Raw genomic sequence first — 27,643 nt, 5'->3', positions numbered from 1 at the left:
TTTAAAAAACATTTTGTTTATTTATTTGAAAGAGAGAGAGAGCACAACATGAGCAGAGCGAGGGTAGAGGAAGAAACAGACTCCCCACTAAGCAGGGAGCCCAACATGGGCCTCAATTCCAGGACCCTGGGATCAAGACCTGAGCTGATGGCAGATGCTTAACTGACTTAACCACCCAAGTATCGCTATTTTGAACTCTATCAGGTAAATAGCCCTTCTATATTTCATTAAGTACTTTTTTCTGAGGCGTTATCTTGTGTTTTTTTTTATGCTTGAATATTTTTATTACCTTTGGTTGGGAAAGGCCTTCTTTTTCTTCTTTTTCTTTTTTATTAAAGATTATATATATATATATATATATTTTTTTTTTTTTCAGCGTAACAGAATTCATTGTTTTTGCACCACACCCAGTGCTCCATGCAATACATGCCCTCCTTAATACCCACCACCTGGCTCCCCCAACCTCCCACCCCCTGCCCCTTCAAAACCCTCAGATTGTTTTTCAGAGTCCATAGTCTCTCATGGTTCACCTCCCCTTCCAATTTCCCTCAACACCCTTCTCCTCTCCATCTCCCCATGTCCTCATGTTATTTGTTATGCTCCACAAATAAGTGAAACCATATCATAATTGACTCTCTCTGCTTATTTCACTCAGCGTAATCTCTTCCAGTCCCATCCATGTTGGCACAAAAGTTGGTATTCATCCTTTCTGATGGAGGCATCATACTCCATAGTGTATATGGACCACATCTTCCTTATCCATTCGTCCGTTGAAGGGCATCTTGGTTCTTTCCACAGTTTGGCAACCGTGGCCATTGCTGCTATGAACATTGGGGTAAGATGGCCCTTCTTTTCGTGACATCTGTATCTTTGGGGCAAATACCCAGGAGTCTGCATTGATTTCTATCAATTAAATAGCTACCTCTCTCAGACTAGAGGGTGTGGCCTTGTGTAGGGGCTGGACCTTATTATTCACTCCTGCCTTAACTCTTGATTTTCTCTCAAATTTTTGTGATTGTCTGAAGAGGCTATTTTATTTCTAGTGACTCCCAGTAATTGAGGGTGTGCCAAAACATGTCAGTGTCCCAAAGGGGAGGATTTCAATCAGCACCTAATTCAGGTGATTAGAAGCCAGATCCTTAAACAGCTTTTGAATTATGCAAATACATATAGTCCTGTGGGACTGCAGATGTATGTCCCACTGGCCACCAGAGCTGGGACACTTAGCTGTGTTCCCTGTATGGCAGTTGCAAATATTGGTGTGCTAGTGAAGTGTGCAAGCTCCTTTTTGGGTGGTACTGGCAACATGGATCAAGTCAGAGGGAGAGTGCAAATGACACCAACTGGCTTTCATCCTCAGAGAGCATCTTAGTAGTCTCCTAGATGTGTATTGAATCAGAAGCCTGCTTTTCAGGGTGAAACTCCTGGACAAACAAATAGGCCTCTTTTCAACCTGCTGTTTGGTGTTCCCTGTTTATGGTGGTTGGCCAGGAACCCTCTCTCCATTTGTTATAGTCCCATAGGACCCAGGAATGAAAGCCCTGCTGACCAGCAGAGCTAGGCAATAAAGGGGGACCACCTGGGCAACAGCTGCAAACAAACAAACAAACAAACAAACAAACAAAACAAAAAACCTCAAGCATACCAGATGCCTGTAAAATTTCCCCTCTTGGAGATACTGGCACTTTGGGGTGTGGCAGAGGGAGAGCACAAAGATGGTGTCTATCCTATGTTTCTAAAAAGTATGTCAGTGGACATTTAGATGTGTTTTAAATTAGAAGCTTGCCCTTTAGGCCATAATTATGAAGATATGCTAAAAGTCCTCTTCTACAGTAACACTGGATTCCTCAGATTGCTACCCCATTCTGAACCCTGGGCATGGTAGCTAGGTAAGAACTCTTTCTCCACTGGTTACAGTTCTTGGTGCCTACCCTCACTGACCACTAGATCCGTTTGATCTAGAGGTGTTCCTTGGGGACAGCTGCAAAAATTTGAATGCCTGATGAGGGCACAAGCTCCTTTTCAGGAGAAAATAATGAACTGGAGCAGGTAGAGGGACCAAGAGTCTTCCAAAAAGAAGCTCATACTTTAGTTTTTTCTTATCCAGAATAGTTTGAGCACTATTTTGATGCGGGCACCTAAAAGCTAAAGTCTAAATCAGAGTTTCTTGACATTGATACTATTGGTATTTTGGACCGGATAGTTGTTTTGCACTCTCTTGTGCTTTATAGGAGGTTTAGTAGAATACCAGACTTCTACTTACTACAAGCCCATAGCATACCCTCTCTCCTCAAGTTGTAACAATCAAAAATGTCTCCAGATATTGTCAAATGTTTCCTGTAGGTTGGGCACAATCACCATCAGTTAAGAACTACTGGTTTAGAAGCATGGTAGTATTGTAGCTAAGAATATGATTTTTTCAGAATTATGTATGAATCAAGACTCTTTGCTTCCTGGCTGCATGACCTTGAGCAAATGACTTCATTTTTCTGAGCCTCACTTTTTTCAGCTGTAAATGGGGACAATGAGGCCTAGTTTATAGTTGTTAAAAGGATTAAATGAGACCATGTACACAAACACTCAATACATTGTGGCAATAATAATATGTTAATATTATCAACTATTATTAATTAACAAAGAGTATAAGTTCCCAGGAAATAGTGAATAAGGAAAGGAGAAGGTTTCTTAAGGATAGACTCAACATATTTTTTTAAATTGCCTATACTGTCATAACATAGTTCAGCTTTTCCCATTTGCTAGTGGACCTCACCAATTAAGAACCATTAAAGATGAGAGTCAAGTGTTTCTCTCCAAGAGTCCATAACCATATCTGGAAAGCCAAGATACTGAGCTCTACACTATGTAAGCTGCATAATCTATTTTGGGGTAAAGGTCTCTGAGATTTCTATCTATGTGTAGGCACATAGCTTAACTCCACCCCTTCTCTAGAAGTCAAGTTCTCTAAGTATCAAGGAGATGAGAAGACTTACCGTAGAATTACACCAGAGACATCGGAAATCTTGAAGTCTTTGGTAACTGCCACAGTTCTCATGACATACTGCACACTGAGAACTGACAGATATGTTTCCTTCTACCCACTGATGAGGCATAGTCTTCTGAAAGTTAAAAAAAAGGTAAGAGGTAAAAGTTAGAGATATAAGGAGAGAAAGGGCCAACTGGAGTAACTATACTACCCCATGGAGGACATTAAGTAACCTCAACAATGTTCTTCATGGTCCTGCCCTCCTCAATCCAAAGCTAGCAAGTGATGACAGGTGGAGGTAGGGGGCTTTAATTCTTCTAGATTGGTTGGATTGTAAGCCTAGCGAGGAAGTCTACTTGGGTTGCATGGAGACAGTAAGAAGTCTTCCTTCCCCTGTGTATCCTGGCTAAAGGTAAGATAGGAAAGATTGGCTCTAGGCTGGTACTCACTACTTCATCAGCAGGCATGAAGAGGTCATCAGTGATAGATAAAGTATTCCATTTGCAGTTTTTGCTTGCTCTCAAAGCACATAATTTGTGAGACTTCACTTTGCACACTATGAAAAAAGGAAGAGAAGGTGGATGTGAATCTGGTGACAATCAAGATTCTAAGGCCCTTCCCTAAGCTTCTCTGAAAGTTAGAACTTAGATGCATCTAAATAGTTCTGACTCCCCTCCAAAGGCCTATTTCTCCTATTATCTAGTTACTTTTTATTCTTACTGGCTAAATTACCTACTATATAACTTGAATGGAAACTGATGGCAAGAATGAGGTGATTTCTGTTATTCCAACTGTTGTAACCATGTTGTCCAATTCTCTCAGACCCAGCCCTCCATTAATTCATGAGAATTTCCTCTCATGCCAGCTTCTTCCCATCTCTCTTCTTCAGTCTGTTAAGTATTAGAATTAACCTTACATTAGAGTCAATGACCTAGTATGAATCAATGACACTAAAGCCACATGAGCTCCTTCACCCCTATCTCCACCCACTGGGCTTCATTTTCTAAAGTAATCAGAGAGGTACCTTCACAGATGATAACATTTCTAGATAAGGCAGGAATGCTCTCCCGACAGACATTGCAGTGCTGGGTCCGGGAGCTGTGACTGGAGTACCAATAGTGCATTCCAGTAAGAAAAGGGTTGTTTTCTGCTGCAGGTATCTACAATAAATCAAAGAGAAGAGAGAACAGAGAGTTAATTATAGAGACATATTAGGGAAAGACAGAAAATTTGCTTCTAAGTCTAAAATGGCCAGTTAGGTGTCAGAGCATGTGAAAAGGAAGACTAAATATTGGAGCCAATATCTAATAAATCTCCCACCTCCAGTTTTTTTCCCAGTGGTTTTGGAAAGGGAAAAAGAACAGGAAGGTAGATCTTGCCACTGGAACGGAAGACAGGAGCAATGATCTCTGTACTGCTTGGCCAAACCACTGTATTGATTTAGTCTAAACAAAATTAGTTTGGCTAGACTTGGCCTTGGTTCTCTTTTAGTAGTCAGCTCAAGGAGGTGGTCAGTTGGAAATATAGTGATAATCCAAGTCATCTGGCCAGGAAAGAAAGGGAGCAGGCAGGAAATCTCTAACTTTGCTCTAAGGAATGCTTTAACTATCTCCTGGATATACATTCCCTTTCCTGGACTTACTGCTGCCAGGTAAGCAGAGTAGTGCATTACCTGCACAACAGTTTCATCTCAGGGGCTTCTTGTTGCAACATTTATTTTTTCCTGAATGCTATACTATGACTACCTATAGCAGTTTCCTGGTTAATAAATTTAATTCATTCAAAATTCATTAAACAAATATTTACTGAGTAACTACTATGTGCTTAGCACCTTTCAAGGGATTGGAGCTATATGAAAAAGACAAAGTCCTTGCTTTCATGAAATGATATCCTGTTTGGTGCCTTATTTCATGAATTCATGAATTTGACATTTACTGTTAACCTGCCTGTAAATGTTGCATTTGTTTATCACAGCCTAACTTTTCATGACTGTGGGGAAAGCAGTTTGGGGTCGAAAAGAGAAAGGGAGTGGAGGGCACCAAAAGCACCCAAGTTTGTTCTGTGTGTGCATTCCATGGGACTATTTCAATTTTTCTCTAATTCCTGTGAATGTCTGATTTTTTTTCCTTTCTGCTTTCCTCTCAAGTGTAGACATAGGTGTACACATTTAGCTTTTTATTCTTGGCAATAAGTAATGGGTTATATTTATAAAATATAATGGGTAGGGTGTATAAAGGCACAACAAGACTTTAGAAAGAACTATATATTCTCCCTGATGCCAGCCAATAGTGGTCCATTAGAGAGAGAGAGAGCTGTTGAGGGTTCTAGCACATTAAGTATTCAGCCTTGATCAATTTACAGGAATTAGCCATCTAAACTTTAGCCTACACATGGCACTCTCTTTTCCATCCTTACCCTTTCTGGCATGCTATCTATGTGCTATCCACCTGATCTGGGACCACTTTCTGATTGCAATGTTTCTTTCATGCTTAGACCCTGACAAAGCCCCAAGAAAATCAGAGTAGATGGTGAAGAGTCCTGAGGAAGTTGACATAGTCTTGGCTTTGGCAGTCTGAGCTCCCAGCACCTTTCTACTCCCAAATCACTAAATTATAACTCTACAAATATGTTCCTTCTTTCCTTCCAACCTCCTTCCCTCTTCCAATAGTTACTAAGAGCCAACTTTGTGTCACTGATGAAGCTAGATACTGGAGATGTAGAGATAAATGATCCAAAGTTCTTGCCTCTAGGGAGCTCATAATCTAGTGGAGGAGAAAACTTCTTAAGCAGATCATTTCATTATAGAGTGACAAGTGTTCTCTCCTAGAACGTGCAAGTTTCAGTCCATTCCAGAACTATTAAGCAAAAAGTCACCAAAATTTAAAGATTTGGAAAATTATTAGCCTACATATATTGCAAAACATGAGAAAATGTGCTCTGGAGAGATCCTAAGATTGTGGCTAGATAAATTTTGCTGGAGGGATTAGATGTGTAACACACAGATCCAATAAACTATCTCAGCAGAAAATTGCCAGCTTGGACTAAAGGGTCAGACATGGGACCAAATGAAGACTGTTAGACTTTGAGGATTCGACAGGCAGAAAACAGGCTGATAAAGTTACTTGGCTGTGAACATGTATTATTCTTCAACAAAATGGCAGAATTCTTCAACAAAATTGAAGAATGGCTCTAAGGGGGCTCAGAGGTCAGCAGGGATGCTGAGGGTGGTTCAGAAACCAGAGAGTGGTGGCCTGGAGGTGAGGCCACTGTATTCCTGGATCCACTTCTTTGGTTAGAGTGGGGGCTCCCAACCCTGTGAACTTAAGAGAATAGGGCCAGAGGAAAGAATATTAAGCCACCAGAGAATTATTCTGAGGCCTGGAAACCTAATAGAATTTGCTTTATGGGGTTGTCAGTTTGCCTTAGTTCAGCAACCCTGGGAATACCCTTGTATTCCTTCCATTTCTTCTCTTTCAGAAGGGGAATGTCTATCCTATGCCTGTCACAACATTGTATATTGCAGGCAGAAAACTTGTTTTCTTGGTTTTACAAGTCCACGAATAGAGAGAAGCTTTTACCCAAGATGGGTCATACAAAAAATCTCATCCATTCTTGATTTAGATTATTTAGAAGTAAGATTTTGAGCTAATAATTAATGTGTTTTGCATGTAGGAAGGCTGTGAATTTTGTGGGTGTGGGCATAGGATAGACTGTTTTCCCCCCAAATACATTCAAGTCTTATTCCCCAGAACCTGTGAATGTGACCTTATTTGAAAATAAGGTCTTTGCAGATAGAGTCAATTTAAAAAGAGTTCATACTGAAATAGACCACATATAGCCCTAATCCAATGAATGGTGTCCTTATAATAAGAGGGAATTTTGGACACAGCTACACACACAGAGAAGAATACCATGTGAAGATATAGAGCATGTAGACACAGAGGCGACAACCATGTGATTATGGAGCCAGGGATTGGAATAATATGTTCAACAAGCCAAGGAATGTACACAAACACCAGAAGCTAAGAAGAGGCAAAGAAGGATCCTCCCCTAGAGGCTTCAGAGAGAGCATGGTTCTGCTGACACCTTGATTTTGGGTTTCTGGACTCCAGAACTGTGAGAGAATAAGTTTCTGTTGTTTTAATTCACTCAGTTTAGGGTAATTTGCTATGGGAATCCTAGGAAACCAATACAGTATATCATTACAGGCTTTTCTAATAGTTGACACAGATTAAAAATCCATTTTGAAGACAGATGAAAAACTGGCATGTATACAAACCACTGATCTCTGAATGCTAAGGAAGACAGTTTAACTTAAGGCTTTCAGTGTGTGGTTGTTGGGTTTTGTGTTTTATTTTTATCCCCTCTAAAATATTTAGGTGAATACATTCATACAAAGACTATCAATCCAACCATACTCTTTGTTGTTTTAGGGTAGTTAAGACTATTTCCTCAATCTCCTCAATCCCTCTCAGCACAATCCAAAACCCAGATGGGTACAGTAATTATTTTTCTATTAGTTAAAGAAGGTCTTGTTAGTCTAGGCATTTTGTAAACTCTACAGCACTATCCAAATGTGAGAACTTAATAGCATTAAGTATCTGCAAAGTGCATGAATCTCAGATGAAACATACCATAAGGCACAAAATCTTCTAATGATCTATTTCCTTAAAGGAATCTTGTTTGGGATGGCTTATAACAAAATCACTGGTTTTGCTGCAACTTAAACTCAACAGCTTTGTTACATCAAGATTTAGTAACTACAAAATGTTAGGGCCTGCTGGGTTGGCCATTGGTAAGGTAACCATAGCATCCAAATCATGGCACTTTAACAGTGAAAGGGGAAGTTATTAGTAATTATGCTAGGACAACAAGTGTAAAATGTGTTCATCCTGAGCAAATTATTAGCCACTATGCATGAGCTAGAGAATCATTTGGCCAACATGAATCTATATGATGCCCTACACAATCTAGTTGTCTGAATTTATGTCACTAGTTGTGTGTTAGACTGCTACATAATCACAAGTGGTGGGGACTAGAAGAGAGAATGAAAATAAGTAATTAGTCAGAATTTAAGATGTTCTTCCAGGAGCATGGATTAAGAGTTAGGAGATCTGAAATCTCAATTCTGCAATAATAAACTGTGACTTCAGGCAAAGCAACTGAACTCTTCTGAGTTTCAGTTTTCTCATCTGCTTAATTAAATCTTAGAATCATAAACTTCTCAAATTGAAAAGAATGTTAGATTTCATCTAGTCTATCCACCAGAAAGAAACTAATTTTCTTTTTAAAGTGAGCTATAAAAATTGAGGTGCATTTGACAATTAAAATTTATATATATTTAATTTAATTTGATGATCTGATATACCTATATATGTACACACATACAGTGAAATAAATACCCAAAATCAAATTAATCAATATATTCATCACCTCAGATAGTTACCTCTTTCTTTCCTTCTCTCTGTGTGTGTGTGTATTAAGAACACTCAAGATATTCCTTCTTTGCAAATTTTAATATACAATGAACAATTATTACTTATAGGCACATTGTTGTACATTAGATCTCCAGAATTTATTCAACTCATTCATCATTCAGTGTAATTGAAACTCTGTATCCCTTAACCAACATCTCCTCATTTCCTCCTCTCCTAGCACTTGGTAACCACCACTTACTCTCTGCTTCTATAAGTTTGACTATTTCATTATTTTAAGATTTTATTTCTTTGAGAGAGAGAGGGATTGAGAGAACATAAGTGGGGGAGAAGGACAGAAAGACAGGGAGATGCAGAATCCCCAGGGAGCAAGGAGACTAATGCAGGGCTCCATAGCAGGACCCCAGGATCATGACCTGAGCCAAAAACAGACACTTAACCAGCTCAGCCACCCAAGCATTTGACTATTTAAGATTCCACATATAAGTGAGTTCATGCAGTATTTGTCTTTCTGTGTCTAGCTTATTTAATTTAATATAATGTCCTCCAGGTTCATCCACGTTGTTCCAACTAGCAGAATTTCCTCCTTTTTATTTTTTAAACCTTATTATTTATTTTATTTTTCAAACATCTTAATTTAATTTAATTTTTTCAGTGTTCTAAGATTCACTGTTTATGCACCACACCCATTGCTCCATGCAATATGTGCCCTCTTTAATACTCATCACCAGACTCACCCATCCCCCACCACCCCCTTTAAAACCCTCCGTTTGTTTCTCAGAGTCCACAGTCTTTCATACTTCATCTCCCACTCTGATTTCCCCCAACCCACTTTTCCTTTCCTTCTAATGTCCTCCATGTTATTCCATATGCTCCACAAGTAAGTGAAGCCATATGATAATTGGCTTTCTCTGCTGACTTATTTCACTCAGCATAATCTCCTCCAGTCCTGTCCATGCTGATACTGCCATGAACATTGGGGTACAGATGGTCCTTCTTTTCACTACATCTGTATCTTTAGGGTAAATACCCAGTAGTGCAACTGCAGGGTCATAGGGTAGCTCTATTTTTAATTGCTTAAGGAATCTCCACACTGTTTTCCAAAGCAGCTGCACCAACTTGCATTCCCACAAACAGTGTAAGAGGGTTTCCCTTTCTCCACATCCTCTCCAACACTTGTTCACTGCCTTGTTGATTTTGGCTATTCTAACTGGTGTGAGGTGGTATCTCAATGTGGTTTTGATTTGAATCTCCCTGATTGCTAAGGATGATGAACATTTTTTCATGTGTCTGTTAGCCATTTGTATGTCCTCTTTGGAGAAGTGTCTGGTCATGTCTTCTGTCCTTTTCTTGATGTGATTATTTGTTTTTTGACTGCTGAGTTTGAGGACTTCTTTATAGATCTTGGATATCAGCCCTTTGTCTGTACTGTCATTTGGGAATATCTTCTCCCATTCTGGGGGTTGCCTTTTTGTTTTGTTGACTGTTTCCTTTGCTGTGCAGAAGCTTTTGATCTTGGTGAAGTCTCAAAGTTCATTTTTTGCTTTTGTTTTCTTTGCCTTTGGAGACGTGTCTTGAAAGAAGTTGCTGTGGCCCATGTTGAAGAGGTTGTTGCCTATGTTCTCCCTCTAGGATTTTGATCGATTTCTGCCTCATGTTGAGGTCTTTCATCCATTTTGAGTTTCTCTTTGTGTGTGGTTTAAGAGAATGGTTGAGTTTCATTCTTCTATACACAGCTGTCCAATTTTCCCAGCACCATTTATTGAAGAGACTTTTTTCCAGTGGATATTTTTTCCTGCTTTGTTGAAGATTATTTGACCATAGAGTTGAGGGTCCATATCTGGGATCTCTACTCTGCTCCACTGGTCTATGTGTCTGTTTTTGTGCCAGTACCATGCTGTCTTGGTTATCACAGCTTTGTAGTAAAGCTTGAAATCAGGCAACGTGATGCTCCCAGTTTTGTTTTTCTTTTTCAACATTTCCTTTGTGATTCGGGGTCTTTTCTGGTTCTAACCAAATTTTAAGATTGTTTGTTCCAGCACTTTGAAAAATGCCAGTGGAATTTTGATTGGGATGGCATTGAAAGTGTAGATTGCTTTGGGCAGCACAGACATTTTAACAATGTTTATTCTTCTGATCCATGAGCATGGAATGCTTTTCCATCTTTTTGTGTCTTTTTCAATTTATTTCATGAGTGTTCTGTAGTTCCTCGAGTACAGGTTTATTCCAAGGTATCTTATGGTTCCTGGTGCTATAGTAAATGAAATTGATTCCCTAATTTCCCTTTCTATAGTTTCACTGTTAGTGTATAAGAAAGCAACTCATTTCTGTGCATTGATTTTGTATCCTGCCACATTACTGAATTGTATTAGTTCTAGTAGTTTGGGGGGTGGAGTCTTTTGGGTTTTCCATATAAAGTATCACGTCATCTGCAAAGAGAGAGAGTTTGACTTCTTCTTTGCCAATTTGAATACCTTTTATTTCTTTTTGTTATCTGCTTGCTGTTGCTAGGACTTCATCATCATTAGCCATCAGGGAAATTCAAATTAAAACCACTTTGAGATATCACCTTAGCATTAAGAGTGGCCAAAATTTACAGGATAGGGAACAAAAAGTGTTGGAGAGGATGTGGAGAAAGGGGAACACTCTTACACTATTGGTGGGAATACAAGTTGGTGCAGCCACTTTGGAATACTTAAAAATAGAGTTACCCTATGACCCTGCAATTTCACTACTGGGTATTTACCCCAGAGATACAGATGTAGTGAAAGGAAGGGCCATCTGTACCCCAATGTTCATAGCAGCAATGGCTACAATCGCCAAACTGTGGTAAGAGGCAAGATGCCCTTCAACAGACAAATGGATAAGGCAGATATGGTCTATATATACAAGGAATATTATGCCTCCATCAGAAAGTATGAATACCCAACTTTGGTATCAACATGGATGGGACTGGAGGAGATTATGCTGAGTGAAATAAGTCAAGCAGAGAGAGTCAATTATCATACAGTTTCACTTATTTATGGAGCATAAGGAATAACAATGAAGACATTGGGAGAAGGATAAGTGAGGTGGGGGAAATTGGAGGGGGAGATGAAGCATGAAAGACTGTGGACTCTGAGAAACAAATGGAAGATTTTGAAGGGGAAGGGTGCGGGTGATTGGGTGAACCTTGTGGTGGGTATTAAGGAGGGCAGATATTGCATGGAGCACGGGGTGTGGTGCATAAACAATGAATCTTGGAACACTGAAAAAATAAAATTAAATAAAAAAAGAAACCTGATTGTTGTATGTTGATTTTATATCCTACAACTTTACAGAATTCATTTATAGTTCTAACAATTTTGCTCCAGCTTCAAGTGCCCATCGATATAAGAATGGGTAAAGAAGATGTATGTGGAGATCACACACACACACACACACACACACACACACACACAAAACCATAATAATATTTTACCTACTTTATCCATCCCCCTGATGGGCATTTGGAATTGCACTTGTTATGATGAGCACTGGGTGACATACAGAATTGTTGAATCACTATATTGTATATCTGAAACTAATACAGCACTGTATTTTAACTATACTGGAATTTAAGGAAACCCCACAGTAATAGACCATCTCAATTCCGAGTGGCTATTATCAAAAAGGCAGAAAATAACAAATGCATGTAAGGATAGGGAGAAAAGGGAGCCCTTGTGCAGTGTTGGTGAGAATGTAAATTGGTGCAGCCCCTATGGAAACAGTATGAATATTCTTCAAAAATTTAAAAATAGAACTATCTTATGTTCCAGCATTCCCAGTTCTGGGTAAATAGCCAAAGGAAATGAAATTGAGATCTCAAAGTGATATCAGTTCTCCCATATTTATTTCAGAATTATTTACAATAGCCAAGATATGGAAACAACCTAAATGTCCCTCAGTGGATTAATGGATAAAGAAAATGTGATATGTGTGTGTGCATGTGCAATGTGTGTGTGTTTATGCATACATACATACACAAATAATGTATATATGTATATGACACACACACAATGGAATATTATTCATCCATAAAAAAGAATGAAATCTTGCCATTTGCAACAACAGGGATGGAGCTTGAGAGTATAATGCTAAGCAAAATAAGTCAGTCAGAGAAAGACAAATACCATATGATTTCACTCATATGTGGAATTTTAGAAAAAGAACAAACAAGCAAAGGAAGAGAGAGAGAGAGCAAGAGACAGGCTCTTAACTATAGAGAACAAATTGATGGTTACCAGAGGGGAGATGGGTGAGGAAATGCATTAAGTAAGTGATGGGGATTAAGGAGGTTGCTTGTCACAATCAGCACTGAGTGATATATGGAGGTGTTGAATCACTATATTCTACATCTGAAATATAATACTGTATTTTAATTAAACTGGAATTAAAATTAAAACAATAAAAAATTTTATTGAGGCTTTCAGTTTTCCTATGTATATGATTTTGTCATCTGCAAGCAGAGACAATTTTACTTTTTTCTTTCTAATTTGGATGTTTTTTTTTCTTTTTCTTGATTAATTACATTGGCTTGAATACCCAGTACTATGTTGAAATAAGGTGTGAGAGTAAGCATCTTTGCTTTGTACCAGATCTTAGAAAGCAGAATTTCAGTTTTTGTCATTGATTATGTTGTGAGCAATGGGCTTTTCACATGGCCTTTATTGCTTAAGGCAAGACCTTTCTATTCCTATTTTGTTAAAAGTTTTGGTGAATGGGTGTTGAACTTTGTCAAATGCTTTTTCTGCATCTTTTGAGATGATCATTTGTTTTTTTTTTCCCTTTCCTTTTGTTAATGTATTGTATCAGAATGATCAATTTATGTTGGATCATTCATGTATTTCTGGGATAAATCCTTCTTGTTTATAATGTATGATATTTTTAGTGTACTACTGAGTTCAGTATTTTCCTAGGAATTTTTGCATTCATGTTCATCAGGGATACTGGCCTGTGGTTTTCTTTTCTTGTAGTGTCTTAACCTGGTTTTGGTGTCAGTATCTGGTTTAATATCTAAACCTTGGAAGAATTTAGAAAGGATTGGCATTAATTTTTCTTTGAATGGTAGAATTCACCCATGAAGCCATTAGGTCCTGGGCTTTTCTTTTTTTGTTCCTTGGCTTTTCTTCATTGGGAGAATGGTGATTAGTGATTCAAGCTCCTTATTTGTTATTGGTCTATTCAGGTTTTCTATTTCTTCCTGATTCAGTTTTAGTAGTTTATATGTTTCTAGGCATTTACTTATTTTTTAAGCTTACATAGTTTGTTTATAATAGTTTCTTATGATCCTTTTTATTTATGAGGCATCTGTTGTAATGTCTATTCTTTCATTTCTGACTTTATTTATTTGAATCCTCTCCCTTTTTTTCTTAGTTTTAGTAGTTTGTATGTTTCTAGGCATTTACCCATACTGTATGGGTATTTTTTTAATGAAAAAATCATGAGCCAAAAGTGAAAAGATGAAAACAGATATTTCATGAAATTAGTAATCAAAAGAAAGCAGGGGTGGCTATACTTATATCAGACAAAATGCATTTTAAGACTAAAACTGTTTTTAGAGACAAAGAAGGGCATTATATAATGGTAAAAGCATCAATTCAAGAGGAAAATATAACAATTATAAAAATATATGTACCCAACATCAGAGTACCTAAATATATAGCAAATAATGACAGATCTGGAAGCAGAAATTGAGATCAATACAATAATTGTAGGGAACTACAATACTATACAGTATATAGTATTTATTTAAATTCAATTATCCAACATAGAATACATCATTAGTTTTTGATGTAGTGGTCAATGATTCAGTAGTTGTATATAACACTCAGTGCTCATCACATCATGTGCCCCCTTAATGCCCATCTAAAACGAGTCTCCTGTAGACAGCATATTTTTGGATCTTATTTCTTACACATTCAGCCAGTACATGTCTTTTTTAAAGGTTTTTATTTAAATTCAAGTTAGTTAACATACAGTGTAATATTAATTTCAGGTGTACAATATAGTGATTCAGCACTTCCATACAACACTCGGGGCTCATCACAGGTGTACTCCTTAATACCTACTACCTATTTAACTCATACCCTCACTCACTTCTCCACTGGTAACCATCAGTTTGTTTTCTATAGTTAAGAGTCTGTTTCTTAATTTGCCTTTCTCTCTCTTTTTTTTCCCCAGTGCTCATTTATTTTGTTTCTTAAATCACACACGAGTGAAATCATATGATGTTTGTCTCTCTGATTGACTTATGGGGAATTCCCCTGTACTGTTGGCAGAAATACAAGCTTGTGCAGTCACTCTACAAAAGAGCATAAAGATTCCTCAAAAAGTTAAAGTAGAACTACCCTATGATATAGCAATTGCCCTACTAGGTATTTACCAAAAGAATACAAAAATACTAATTCAAAGGTGTACATGCACCCCAATGCATTACCTACAATAGCCAAGATATGGAAACAGCTCATGTCCATGGACTGATGAATGGATAAAGAGGAAATGGTACATATCTATATCTATATCTATATCTATCTATATTTCAGCCATAAAAAAGAATGAAATCTTGCCATTTGCAACAGCATGAAAAAGCTAGAGTATTACACTCCATGTTTTTTTATTGCTGAAGTTAATCTATTTATATTTAAAGTAATTATTGATAAGTGAAGATTCACTATTACTATTTTAGTATTTGCTTTCTGTATGTCTTTCAGTGTTTTTTTTACCCTGTCTTGTTCTCTTGTTGTCTGTCTTTATTATTAATGATTATTTTTCATAATGATTTGTTTTGGTTTTTTAAAATCTTTTGTATATCTCTTATAGCTGTTTTTTGGGGGCTGGCTCAAGGCTTGTATAAAATATTTATCATCATAGCCTTTATTTTGAGTTGTTAACAATTTAACTTCAATAACGTATACTTCACCCGAACACATACCTTTGTGTTCTTGTAGGCAGAGTTTCCTTATTTTCATATTGTGTATCCATTAACAAAGCATTTAGGTTATAAGTAATTTATCCACTACATAAACTAATGCATAAATTATCAGTGTTATATTAATCCTTATACATCTTTATATTTACATTTACTTTTGAGATTTATGCTTTTGTAATGTTTAGTGTGTTTTTACTTAAATTTGAAGAATTCTTCCAAACATTTCTTGTAAGGCAGGTCTAGTGGTGATAAATTCCTTCAGTTTTTGCTTGCTTGGGAAAGATTTTATCTCTTCTTCATTTTATTTTATTTTTTAAAATATTTATTTATTTGAGAGAGCGAGACAGTGGGCAAGCGAGCATGGGGGAAAGGACAGAGGGAAAGGTAGAGAAAATCCCAAGCAGACTCCATGTGAAGCATGGGGCCTAAAAAAGGGCTCAATCTCAGGACTCTGAGATCATGACCTAAGCCAAAAACGAGAGTTTTAATGACTGCTCCACCTAGGCACCCCTCCTTCATTTTAAAAGATAATTTTACCAGGCATAGGGTTCCCACAGGTTTTTTTTTTTTCTTTCAGTACTTTGATTACATCATCTTACTTTCTTTGTGGCCAAGATATCTGTTGAGAAAACTGCTTTGTATTTGATGGGTTACTTTTCTCTTGCTGCTTTCAAATTTTTGTTGTTGTTGTTGTTCTTGACTTTTAACAGTTCGATTATGTCTTGGTATAGTTGTCTTTGGGCTGATCTTGTTTGAAGATTTTTGAGCTTCATGAATTTAAATTTCCATCTTCCTCCCAAGATTTGGGGAGTTTTCAAACATTATTTCTTTAAATAGCTTTCTGTCCCTTTTTCTTCTTCTTGGACTCCCATAATGCATATATTTGTTTGCTTTTCTCCATGCCTTTTCATTCTTTTTTCTTCTCTGATTTAGAATGAGCTATTTGTAGAATCTTTCTTCTGCTTGATCAAATCTACAACTGAAGTTACCTGTTGCATTTTTCATTCCATTTATTGTATTCTTCAGCACCAGAAATTTGTTTGGCTCTTTTTAAAATGATTTCTATCTATCTGTTGAACTTCTAATTTTGTTCATGTATTGTTTTCCTGGTTTTTCTAAATGGTTCATCTGTGCTCTCTTGTAGCTCACTGAACTTCCTTAAACCACTTATTTTGAACTATTTTTCAGGAAGTCCATAGATCTCTATTTCTTTGATGTGAATTACTGGAAAATTATTGTTAATTCTTTGATGCTGTTCTGTTTTCTTGATTTTTTAAATTGTTTTTGGTATACTTGTGTTGATGTTTTCACATGTGATGGAGCAGTTACCTCTTCCAGACTGCACAGACTCATTTTGGGATAAAGACTTTTACTTATAGTTGGGTGTGAGTGTATAATTTGGCTTGGATACATCAGCTCTGGCTCTATGGTGTACAGCAGCAATTCCTGCTTCAGGGAGGGCACAGCAGCAAAGTTTCTGTGGAGCTCCATCAGCTGAGGCCAGGGTTGGCAAAGACTGCAGGAGACCTCATTGGCCAAGGCTGTGGGCTTCCATATGGGTGGTTGGGCTCCTTGGTGGTGAGGGCTGCTTGGTACCCCTGTTTTCCTTTTCCTTCACAAGGGAAGTCATTGCCAAGAGGATCCCTCTTATTGCTAGGTCCAGTGGGTAGGCACATATGTGGCTGTAGTGGTACTAGGATCAGGGGCACAAACACATTTTCAGTGACAATGGTGTTAATATCTTGGGTGTGGGGACCTACACAGTCACCATAGCACTGGGATTGGAGTTCAGGGTCAACCAGAAAAACTGTAGTATCTGGGACTGGGGCAAATGTACTTTTATCACAGTGCCTTGGTGTGTGAGGCATGAGTGTGTGCTGAGGAGTCATGGATCTGGGGTCCAGAATATGTGCATGGCTACAGGAATGGAGGTTGTGATTCTGGTTTGGGGGAAGAATGTAGTGGTGGGTGGCAGATTTGGTGGGGTACATATGGTGGCACTTTCCCAGTGGGGGCACAATGGTGGCAGATTTTTCAGGGAGGTTGCTATCTCAGCTATTTGGGGGGGGTGTCCACAGCAACATGGGGGCCAGGCAGCTGTGATTTACTTGATTTTTTTTTTGTCCATCCTCATCACTTTTATTTTATTTTATTTTATTTTTAATTTTTAATTTTTTATAAACATATATTTTTATCCCCAGGGGTACAGGTCTGTGAATCACCAGGTTTACACACTTCACAGCACTCACCAAAGCACATACCCTCCCCAATGTCCATAATCCCACCCCCTTCTCCCAAACCCCCTCCCCCCAACAACCCTCAGTTTGTTTTGTGAGATTAAGAGTCACTTATGGTTTGTCTCCCTTTCAATCCCATCTTGTTTCATTTATTCTTCTCCTACCCACTTAAGCCTCCATGTTGCATCACCACTTCCTCATATCAGGGAGATCATAACTATCATGTGATTTACTTGATTTAGCATCAATGAATCTGTAGAGCATCTCCATGGTGAATGCTGAATGTGTCCACAGCATTGATGAAGACTGTTGAAATCCTCCAGCTCTCCTTTTCCCTTATGGAGGGAGGTCAGGCTGAGGGGATGATTTTTGGCCCCAAGCTCTGCCATATTGGAGGGTGGGACAATGCAAATAAACTGCTAACTATGTTCTTCTACATCGCCATTCTGTCTCTGTGCTTCATAGAGTTTCTGAAACTTCTTCATTATATTCTGGAGCTCTCTCAGAGCTATTCTAGTTGGCATGTAACTGTTTATTTGTTGTTTTTGATGTTTTTGTAAAAGTGAATGAGCATTGGGACCTCAACCATCTTGCTGATGTTACTATGAAAAATTAATTTTATATATAACATTTTTAGAAGCAGTTGCTTAAATAATTCGCTTTTAATGCTACCAATAACAGGTAGCTTTCTACTTCAAAAGGCAGCAGATGCCATTCTTGTAACACACACTGAATGTTAGAAAGTTATTCTACTAGGCCAAAGACTACAAAAACTTTCTAAAATGTACACCTTTAAGAACACTGAATGGACTCTTTAAAATATTTTTCTCTTATTTACTTAAGTCATCTCTATACCCAACATGGGGCTTTAACTCATGACCTGGAGATCAAGACCTGAGCTGAGGTCAAGAGTTGGATACTTAAGTGACTGAGCCAACCAGGTACCTCAGAAAGGACTCTTTTGTAGGAAACTTAGTTCGCCATCTTTGGAAGCATTTAAATAAAGGCTCCATGACTTGATCTAAAGATGTTTTAGAATCAAGAATCTGGAGTCTAGATAACTTTTAAGGTCTATTCCTATTTCCATGGTCAATGGATGTATGGCAATTCATCAGAAAGAGCTAACCTTTTAATCTAGTTTTCTAAGTAGCTCTTTATTTCCCATTTTCTTCTTCCTATTCTTTCTTTAAGTCTCTGAGGCTCAAACCTTTTATCTGCTTAAGACTCTTCTCTCTCCTTTATTTCTTTCATATATCTAGATTTTCCCCACTTCCTTTTCAGTATCCACTATTTGTCCTCCCTTTCTATCTTCATTCTGGAGCTTAACTTTGTCTTATCTGAATTAATTTCTAGCTTCCTCTATCCCTTTGATAAACTCTCTTTCTTTTCCAATCCATCTTTAAACTGAACTGAATATATTGCTCTTCTTCACCACTCTTTATCCTGGCTTTGATAATCCTGTACAATGTCTAGAGAGGTTGCTCAGGCAACTTCTCTAGAGCAACCTCTCTAGACATTTCTTAAACTAACTTTCCCAAACTCTTCTGGTCAAATGGAGTTCTTCTTTTACTCTATTATAAGTTTCTCTTTTTATGTTACTCAGCTTTTACTTAAACTAATTCCCCTGTTCAGGACTTTTCCCTACCCTTAATTCCCTGTCACCAATAAAATCCTGTTCACCTTTCAAGGTCACTCTCAAATATATCCTCTATTAACTCTTCCCAGAGAACTCTATCCCATACTTTTCTCTCCTGAACTCCTATACCACTTTATTGTCTATTTCATTCATCTGGCAATCAATCATGCACTGTCCTGTAACATGTCTGAAAACTATTATTTATCTCAAATGCTGTCATTTAACTGTTTCTTTTGTTTATATCTTGTCTTCCCAACTACCTAAAAAGCTCACTGAGGCCAGAAACCAAAGCCACACCTTCTTTTCAACTCTCTATGGAACAGAACTGGGGGCCTAGTAAGGTGTTATTCCTTAATGTGCACTGCCTATTTTACAGTAGGTTATCCAATTACTTACAGTGACTTTAATAGACCACTAAGTCCATAACTAATCTTCCTTCACCTGTATCAGGCATTGGTTGTGACAGAGAATAGAAGAGACCATTAGAGATAAAGTACATATGAGAGAAAGCATATTTGACTCTTTAAGACTCATGCAGGATGAATTGCTAAGATGGTCATGCTGAAACATTTCACTGTCAGCTAAAAGTATTTCATAATAGATTCAGATCCCTGGAAAAGCTTCACGGAGGTTGTGATTGCAACCTGAAACACGATTCTTCCAAGAGAGTAAACAGGTAGACCTTTTTTTTTTCCTTTCTAGTTTATGCTAGGTGGTCATTACTTAGATGTTTAATTCATTTGAATCAGGAATGACACAGTAATGGCCTGATGGTTTTCTTTAGGAGCTTTTGCATTTCTAGACTAATAATTGAAATTTAAAATATCATATGTAAGCTTTTATGCCAAATTGAAAGTGTGTGTTTCATGAGAAGTGCTCCAATTTGGATAGAGATAAACCAAAGGAAGGAAAGGGATTGGCCCATAGGGATGATAATGGAAGAGGAGAATGGAAATCACAACTTTTTGTGGCTACCACTAATGCTGTGCCATAGTGGGCTTAATGGGAGTGGAGGGGAGGATTGGGATGATTTTCTCTATTAGGAAAGGAAGAAGGAAATGACAATGGAGTAAAATGATAAGAGCATTTCATGTAAAGACCATCATCAGGTTCTAAGCAAAAATCTCTTATTTATGCATAGACAATGTAGGCCTGGGAGAAGTTTACTGATATGTGGAAAGATACCTAGGCCCTAGTTAAGTCAACTTGTTATGTACTCATAGCCCATGAATAGCAGAGTATATAGGTATGAAAATTAGTGGTCAAAAGCCTGAGAAGTTCTAGAGAAATGAGAACACATGTTTCCCCCCACCCCGCCCATAGCATTGTTTCTGCTTATAAAACCTATCATTACCTTTCCTTCATCCCTAGTGCCTGTAATAATTCTCTACCCTTTGCTAGTTATTTAAAATATCAGCTTCTTCTTAAGGATGGATTCATCTTCTCCTTTATCTCCAAGACCTGCACAGCAGAGCTTTGCTTTAATATGAACCATATATCATTCTTTTTCTAAACCATGCTTCCATGATTACCCTCAGATTCATTTATTCATTCAACAAATATTTATTATGCCTCTACTATGTGCCATACACTGATATAAGAAAAAAACCCCTTGTTGAAGCTTACATAACTTCTAACTATAGTGGGTCTTCAGAAGAGTGGATTGAGGACATAGCCCAGAGTTTGAATAGTGTACAGTTTGTTTCCAGGACCAGTGGCTTGGGGTTTGGTATTACTAAGGAGAAGAACTCTGCTAAGCTTTGGAGGGGACTGTTCCTTGCTCTTCCTCCTACATTTCTTTTTTGGTGGACAGTGAACAGAAAGGCAAAATGACATAATGTTTAAAGACATAAGCTTTAGAGTCACACAGCCTGAGTCCAAATCTTGCCTTTGCTACTGAGTAGTTATTTCATTGCTACTAAGTACTTATTTCATCTTTGTTTCTTTCTCCTTTGTGAGCCTCAGTTCGTGAGCTGTTACGATAGTCACTCAGGAGACCCAGGTCAAAACTGCTGATTTGCTAACAAAGGAACTTCTAAGTTAGCTGCTCACATAAGTCTTGAGTGCCTCATCCATTGGGCGTACAGTGACATCTATGTATCAGTTGGATGTATATGGGATTATATAAATCACATACTTACCAAGGTCAAGTCTAAGTGAATTACTTTTTTTTTTTTTATAAATAGTTCTAAGTAGGTTTCCTAATGATATCCATCTATAATTTCTGACCACATGGTCTCTAGTTCCATCTTATTATTTGAAAGGTGGCTTAACTAACAAAATAAATTAACTGTTTACTTCTGAAAGCTATGTGGATTCTCTACTATTTCCCTTACCTTACGAATTTCTCCCTGTTGGACAGTTTTTATGACATTAATCCATTCTTCCATGTCTTTCCGGTTGGGTGCAGCCAGGGTAACTTTTCGTTGTGGTGTGATCACCTAAACATAAGGTTATATTATTAGCTGGATCACATTCTACAACTTTTCCCCCAAACAGAGCCTGTGACCTTTCCAAGGACTAGACAGGTCTACCAAGCCACTTCTTAAATATAAGACAGAAATTCCCAGAGCCACTTAAATGTAAGAAAGAAATTCTCAGATACCTACCCAAATTAATAATAATAGTAATGAGTAACAATTTAATAGTATTTATTATGTGCCAGGCAGTGCTCTATTACACTTTATATATATTATTTATTTCAATTTACATTATGGCCCCATGAAGTGGCCATTATTATTTTTCTCATTTCATAGTTAGGAAACCCAAGGCAAAGTTTAATGACTTGCCCAGACCACCTAGCAGGTAGAAAGCTGAGCCAGAATTAAAATACAGCTTCTTTGGCTCCAGAATACACATTTTTAAACATTAAGCCATGCACCATCTATTACTTCAGTGAGGCTGCTTGAAAATCTTACTCACTTACTGCTGCTTTGACTACTTAAAAATGGTAAAAGGGTATATGCTTCAGCAGGGTATGCCTCTTTCTCTTTGAGGGGAGAGTGAAATAGTGAAAAGTCTAAAAATTCAGTTTCTTTCTTGATTATAGTCAAGGACAACTTGAAGACAATTTTACCGTTGGTCTCTTAATCCTGATTGGTGTATGGATCCTGGCAGGAATAATGAGAAAGCCATGTTAGGGTCTAGCCGAGGTAGACCATGTCCAAGACTTGGTCTTTTCCCAGAAGGCAGGAGGGACACAGATGGCTACAGCATCAGTGATTGCTTCAGTGGTCCTACTTGCCTTTACTACCAGCCCCCCAAATCTTAGAACTAGAGCTCACTATACCAACAAGAAATTTCCATCGCCTTTTGCATGTAGCACAGCATGAGTCTGTGATAGATAGGAATAGAATCTAGTGGGAATTATGACAACAGTCACTTATTTGGTCCCAACCCATTATTGTATGGGGCTGATCAATGATACCTCTGTGTTTTAATTAGGCTAAGGGACTTCCTAGTCCTTGGAATTTCTTTGTATAATAAAGATGAAAAACATTAGCATATATGCTCATCACCCAAAGGTTGAGATTTCTGGAATTGGGTCAAGAGAACTCTGAACTGTACCCTAGGTCACTGGCATATAAGAGAGAGAAATGATAGTAGAGTCTCCCTCTTATATCCTACTGTTTTACTTTCAAGAGCGAATGGAATGTGGACCAGTCACAAAAGTGGAGTATTGGGCCTGTAGGTTTTTAGTCTGCTAATTATCACTCTGCTGAAGAGGAACCCCAGTTTCCATAACCTACCACTAAGGCTGGGAGAAGACAATTCTAGAAGGAGGTGTGTAGGAGAATTCGCTATTTTTCAGTGAGCTTTCTGGTCTGGATCCACTTGAATAAGTGAATATTTATGACATTTCATCAGTGCCAAAACCTTGAATGCATTCCTTGAAAATCCTCTGCTTTCTTTGAAGTGCTCCCATCAGTAATCTCAGCATAAGTTAGCTCTCACTTTGGATTAGGTTCTTATCTACCTCATCAATGGAGAGAGTGTCACGTAACGATTATCTTGCTATGTTCTACAGCATATTAGCAGTCTCTTGAAAACCTCACAGTGATACTCTTCTAAATCACCTTCACCAGGAGGATTGATTTTTTAATAATACTCATTCTCCCCACCACCCAGAAATCAGCTCAGCTTTATACCAGGCTGGTAATAGAGAATAAGACATCACTTTTTCCTCTCTGTCAATGGGCTGGTAGAAATTGTTTACATGAAATAATCTTTAGCACTCATTTGCTTTAAGTGGATTTCCACACACATTTTGGGATCAAAGGAGACTTGGGAAACATGCATTTCGAAGAGGAAACACATGGGTATGGCAACCCCTCCACCCAACTAGCTCACACCTCAACCAATTTAATCATTTCCAATATTACTTACACAAAAACTATGACAAAGATTTCTACAGCTGCTTTCTGCCAAGGCAACCTGAGACAGATCAATTGTTTCAAAGCGTGCAAACTGGAAAGAGATAAGAAGGAGAAGAAAAAAAAAATCTGGTTAATAATGTCAAGAGACACTAAAAAATACACACACACACACACACACACAGGCATTTTTGGCAGTCATGAGCTTATCATTTCTTTGACTTGAGTGCTGGGATTTATTTAGCATCATGATTTTTGTTGATATATTATGTGACATACAAAAACCAAACCAAACTTGGGGCACCTGGGTGGCTCAGTGGGATAAAGCCTCTGCCTGCAGCTCAGGTCATGATCTCAGGGTCCTGGGATCGAGCCCCGCATCGGGCTCTCTGCTTAGCAGGGAACCTGCTTCCCTTCCTCTCTCTCTGCCTGCCTCTTAAAAAAAAAAAGAAAAAAAAACCAAACCAAACTAAAGAAAAACACAACTCTTTCTAAAACTGTTAGGTGGATTTACAGGAAGGCTTAGGTGGTTCAGAAATATTCAAAACTAAGGGTTTATGCTGTTGAAGATAATGGTATATGGCCTAGCTAAGGGCCAAAGGGAGCAGATAAGAGTTATTAGCTCCTATTTATTAGCTGGCAGCCTTTGACTTTGTTGCTAGTCCTATTCTGTTTGAGGCCTATGTCTCCTTATACATTGGCTATAATTGCTAACATCCAGCCAGCAGCAAGAAAAGCAGTACTATGAATAGAGATAGGGCTGGCTTCCCTGGCACAGAGCCTGTGCATTCATACAGGCCCCATGTTCAGAAGGGCCCTGCACTTGATTTATTTAATGCTCTGCTGTTACAATCTTAAAAAAAAATTTTATAATTTTTTAAAAGATTTTATTTATTTATTTGACAGACAGAGATTACAAGTAGGCAGAGAGGCAGGCAGAGAGAGAGAGGAGGAAGCAGGCTCCCTGCCAAGCAGAGAGCCTGATGCGGGGCTTGATCCCAGGACCCTGGGATCATGACCTGAGCCGAAGGCAGAGGCTTTAACCCACTGAGCCACCCAAGTGCCCCCAATCTTGAAATTTTTAATAATTTCATCTTTGGACATGTTTTGGAAATGAAGTCCAATGGGACAATCACTCATGAACATAAGCAGAGGAGATATGCACAACCTGCATGCCACCCCATGTCTTATCACTCCATTTGCATTCATGATGCCCATGAGCATAGAATTCCAGTGGACCCATGATGTATGGGAGTTCAACGAGACTCAAAGCAAGTACAAGGTAAGCATGTTACATCTATGACTGAGTAAGTAAGGGAGCTTACAGCCCTGAGAATCCACACTTATGTTAGGAACTAGAACTTGCCTCAAACAGAGAAAAAGGCAATGGTGTTCTAAGAAATATGAACAACCAAGGCACCCTATTGTGTTCTTTCTTACTTATGTTACTTCCCTATATTAGCCAATAATTTATGCTGAAAATGGTAACATTCAAGGAAAGGGAAAGATAGGGCAGCCCATAATTCCTTTTTCTTTCAGCCAGGGTGCTGGTAGAATGTATAAATATCAAGATGTGAAATTAAAACAGTTGAGATGGCTTTGTATACTGGTAAGAACAAAATATGTATGTGTGTATGAGCTACTAAATACAAATTATATAATTTTGGTCATTTTTCATATGAGCTAAATGCTTTTATATTTGCTTTTAAAACTGGCATTGCATAATATACAGATGAATGGCAAAAATGCTAATAATTTAAAATTTTATCTTTTCTTAGAATGACATTAAATAACAAATAAAAGATGATATGACTAATCATTGTATTATATTTTAATATCTTTAATGATGTTTTTAAATAAGGGGCCGTGCATTTTCATTTTGTACTGGGCACCACAAATTGTGTAGTTGGTTCTGATGTAGAAGCTAATTGAGGAACTCTATAGAGGTAAGGGAAAGAGGAAAGGGAAGGGAGAGAAAAGTGTCCCTCCATTTGGCCCAAAAGGACAAGTTAAAGGAAAAGTAGAAGATCTTAACTTCTACCTTGATGTTTGCCAACATGTCTTTACCTATTGGCTTATGTCCCCTCACAAACATTTCCTGGCATTCCCACCCACTCACCCAAAATGACAAGATCATGTAGATATTCTCTGGAATAAATATTCTATATATACTATATATTTTCTTACCGCGGGATGGTGTGCAAAACAGAGCCTTTGTCCTCGAACCAGAAAATACCTAAGCTTCCATCTCTTGAAGGAATTACAGTTCTTCAGCAAAGGTCCTTCCTTCAGTATTTTCTGAAAGATAAAGCATAATGTTGAGTAATTAAGTTGAGTAATTTGTTCTCTCAGTTAAGAATATCAGGTATCTGGATGGCTCTATCTCTGTCACATATCTGAGAAATGGCCCGAGAGCCAGATAAAAATACAAGGAAGTTAATTCAGTCAGAAAAGGAATTGGTTACCCTTGGAAAACGCATTCAGAATGATATAGGCTCTAAGTTCCTTAGGATATTTGGCCCAAGAAACATGGAGAACACCTCCACTCGTGGTAAGGGATGGGGAGGAGGGACATGAACATAAAAATATAAGAACAATATTCTTAGGAGAAGATAATTAATAGGGGGAAAATCTGTGTTCAGCAATGGCAGATATTCTGGAAGGCTCCAGATTGTAGCTCTAGACCATTCCTATCAGTGTTACAGTGCTCCTTTTAGAATATTAAGTTGGATCACATCCCTTCCCCTGCTCACGAAGGAAGGCCAATAGCTTCCTAACATTTTCAGAACCAAATCCAAAGTCTTTACCCTGACCTTCAAGGGATTTATGATCTGGTAAGAAAGAAAAAGAGTCACCAAAAAGGAACTACCTTCTGATTATTTTCGTTATGTATCTCATAGTCTGGTCACTTTTTCACTTTTTGAACAGAATGACTCAAAGCAAGCATAGAATCTGTTTACCATTTTTATCTTTAGGAAGTTCTCAGTTACATTTATAGGATACAAACCAACATACGAGAGTGCCATTTGGGAGAAATATTCACAACCACAAAGCTGGAGCCAACCCATACTGAATGGACAAAGAGTCAGACTTAGTTAAGTCACCAAATTAGGGACTACCATGAATTCCAATCATAATCTAAATTAGAATTCACTGCTTAGTGGTGGTGCAAGTTTGGCCTACATAGTGTTTTTCAGTTTTTAATTAGCTGATAATATTTAAAGGACAGAATATTTCACAGAAAAAGTCAAGTCTCTTGTTTCTTAAACAAACAAACAAACAAACAACCCAACAGATTGTTTCTCAGAGTCCGTAGTCTCTCATGGTGCATCTCCCACTCTAATGCCCCCCCTTCATTTGTCCCTACCGTCTCCTAATGTCCTCCATGCTATTCCTTATGTTCTACAAATTAGTGAAACCAAATGATAATTGGCTTTTTCTGCTTGACTTATTTCACTTAGCATAATCTCCTCCACTCTCATCCATGTTGATGCAAAAGCTGGGTATTCATCCTTTCTTTTTTTTTTTTTTAAGATTTTATTTATTTATCAGAGAAAAGGAGAAAGCGAGCACAGGCAGACAGAATGGCAGGCAGAGGCAGAGGGAGAAGCAGGCTCCCTGCCGAGCAAGGAGCCGATGTGGGACTCGATCTCAGGACGCTGGGATCACAACCTGAGCCGAAGGCAGCTGCTCAACCAACTTAGCTGATTATTATTTCATTGTATAGGAGTGCCTGGGTGGCTCAGTGGGTTAAGCCTTTGCTTTTGGCTCAGGTCATGATCCCAGGATCCTGGGATTGAGCCCCGCGTGGGGCTCTCTGCTCAGTGGGGAGCCTGCTTCCCCCTCTCTCTCTGCCTGCCTCTTTGCCTACTTTTGGTCTCTCTCTCTCTCTGTGTCAAATAAATGAATAAAATCTTTAAAAAAATATTCCATTGTATATATGGACCACATCTTTTTTTATCATTTGTTTTTTGAAGGGCATCTCTGCTCTTGCCACATTTTGGCTATTGTGGACATTACTGCTATGAAC

General features: G+C 38.1%; 1 protein-coding gene across 1 annotated transcript in view; it reads right to left on the bottom strand.

Annotated features, from left to right (window-relative positions):
* DGKK (diacylglycerol kinase kappa) overlaps positions 1–27,643 on the bottom strand; it is a gene marked incomplete at its 5' end in the record, with an annotated part of 190,945 nt that overhangs the window by 95,111 nt on the left and 68,191 nt on the right. Inside the window, 6 exons of the mRNA XM_082716525.1 lie at positions 2,991–3,116; positions 3,433–3,539; positions 4,008–4,143; positions 21,577–21,681; positions 23,627–23,707; positions 25,801–25,911. Coding sequence (XP_082572651.1) covers positions 2,991–3,116; positions 3,433–3,539; positions 4,008–4,143; positions 21,577–21,681; positions 23,627–23,707; positions 25,801–25,911 — 666 coding nt within the window. The remainder of the gene's footprint in view (positions 1–2,990; positions 3,117–3,432; positions 3,540–4,007; positions 4,144–21,576; positions 21,682–23,626; positions 23,708–25,800; positions 25,912–27,643) is intronic.

Source organism: Mustela nivalis (genome assembly GCF_964662115.1).
Source record: "Mustela nivalis genome assembly, chromosome: X".
NCBI classification, from domain to species: domain Eukaryota; kingdom Metazoa; phylum Chordata; class Mammalia; order Carnivora; family Mustelidae; genus Mustela; species Mustela nivalis.
The sequence above is the reverse complement of the archived record's forward strand: the minus strand, read 5'-3'. Positions and strand labels throughout refer to the sequence as shown.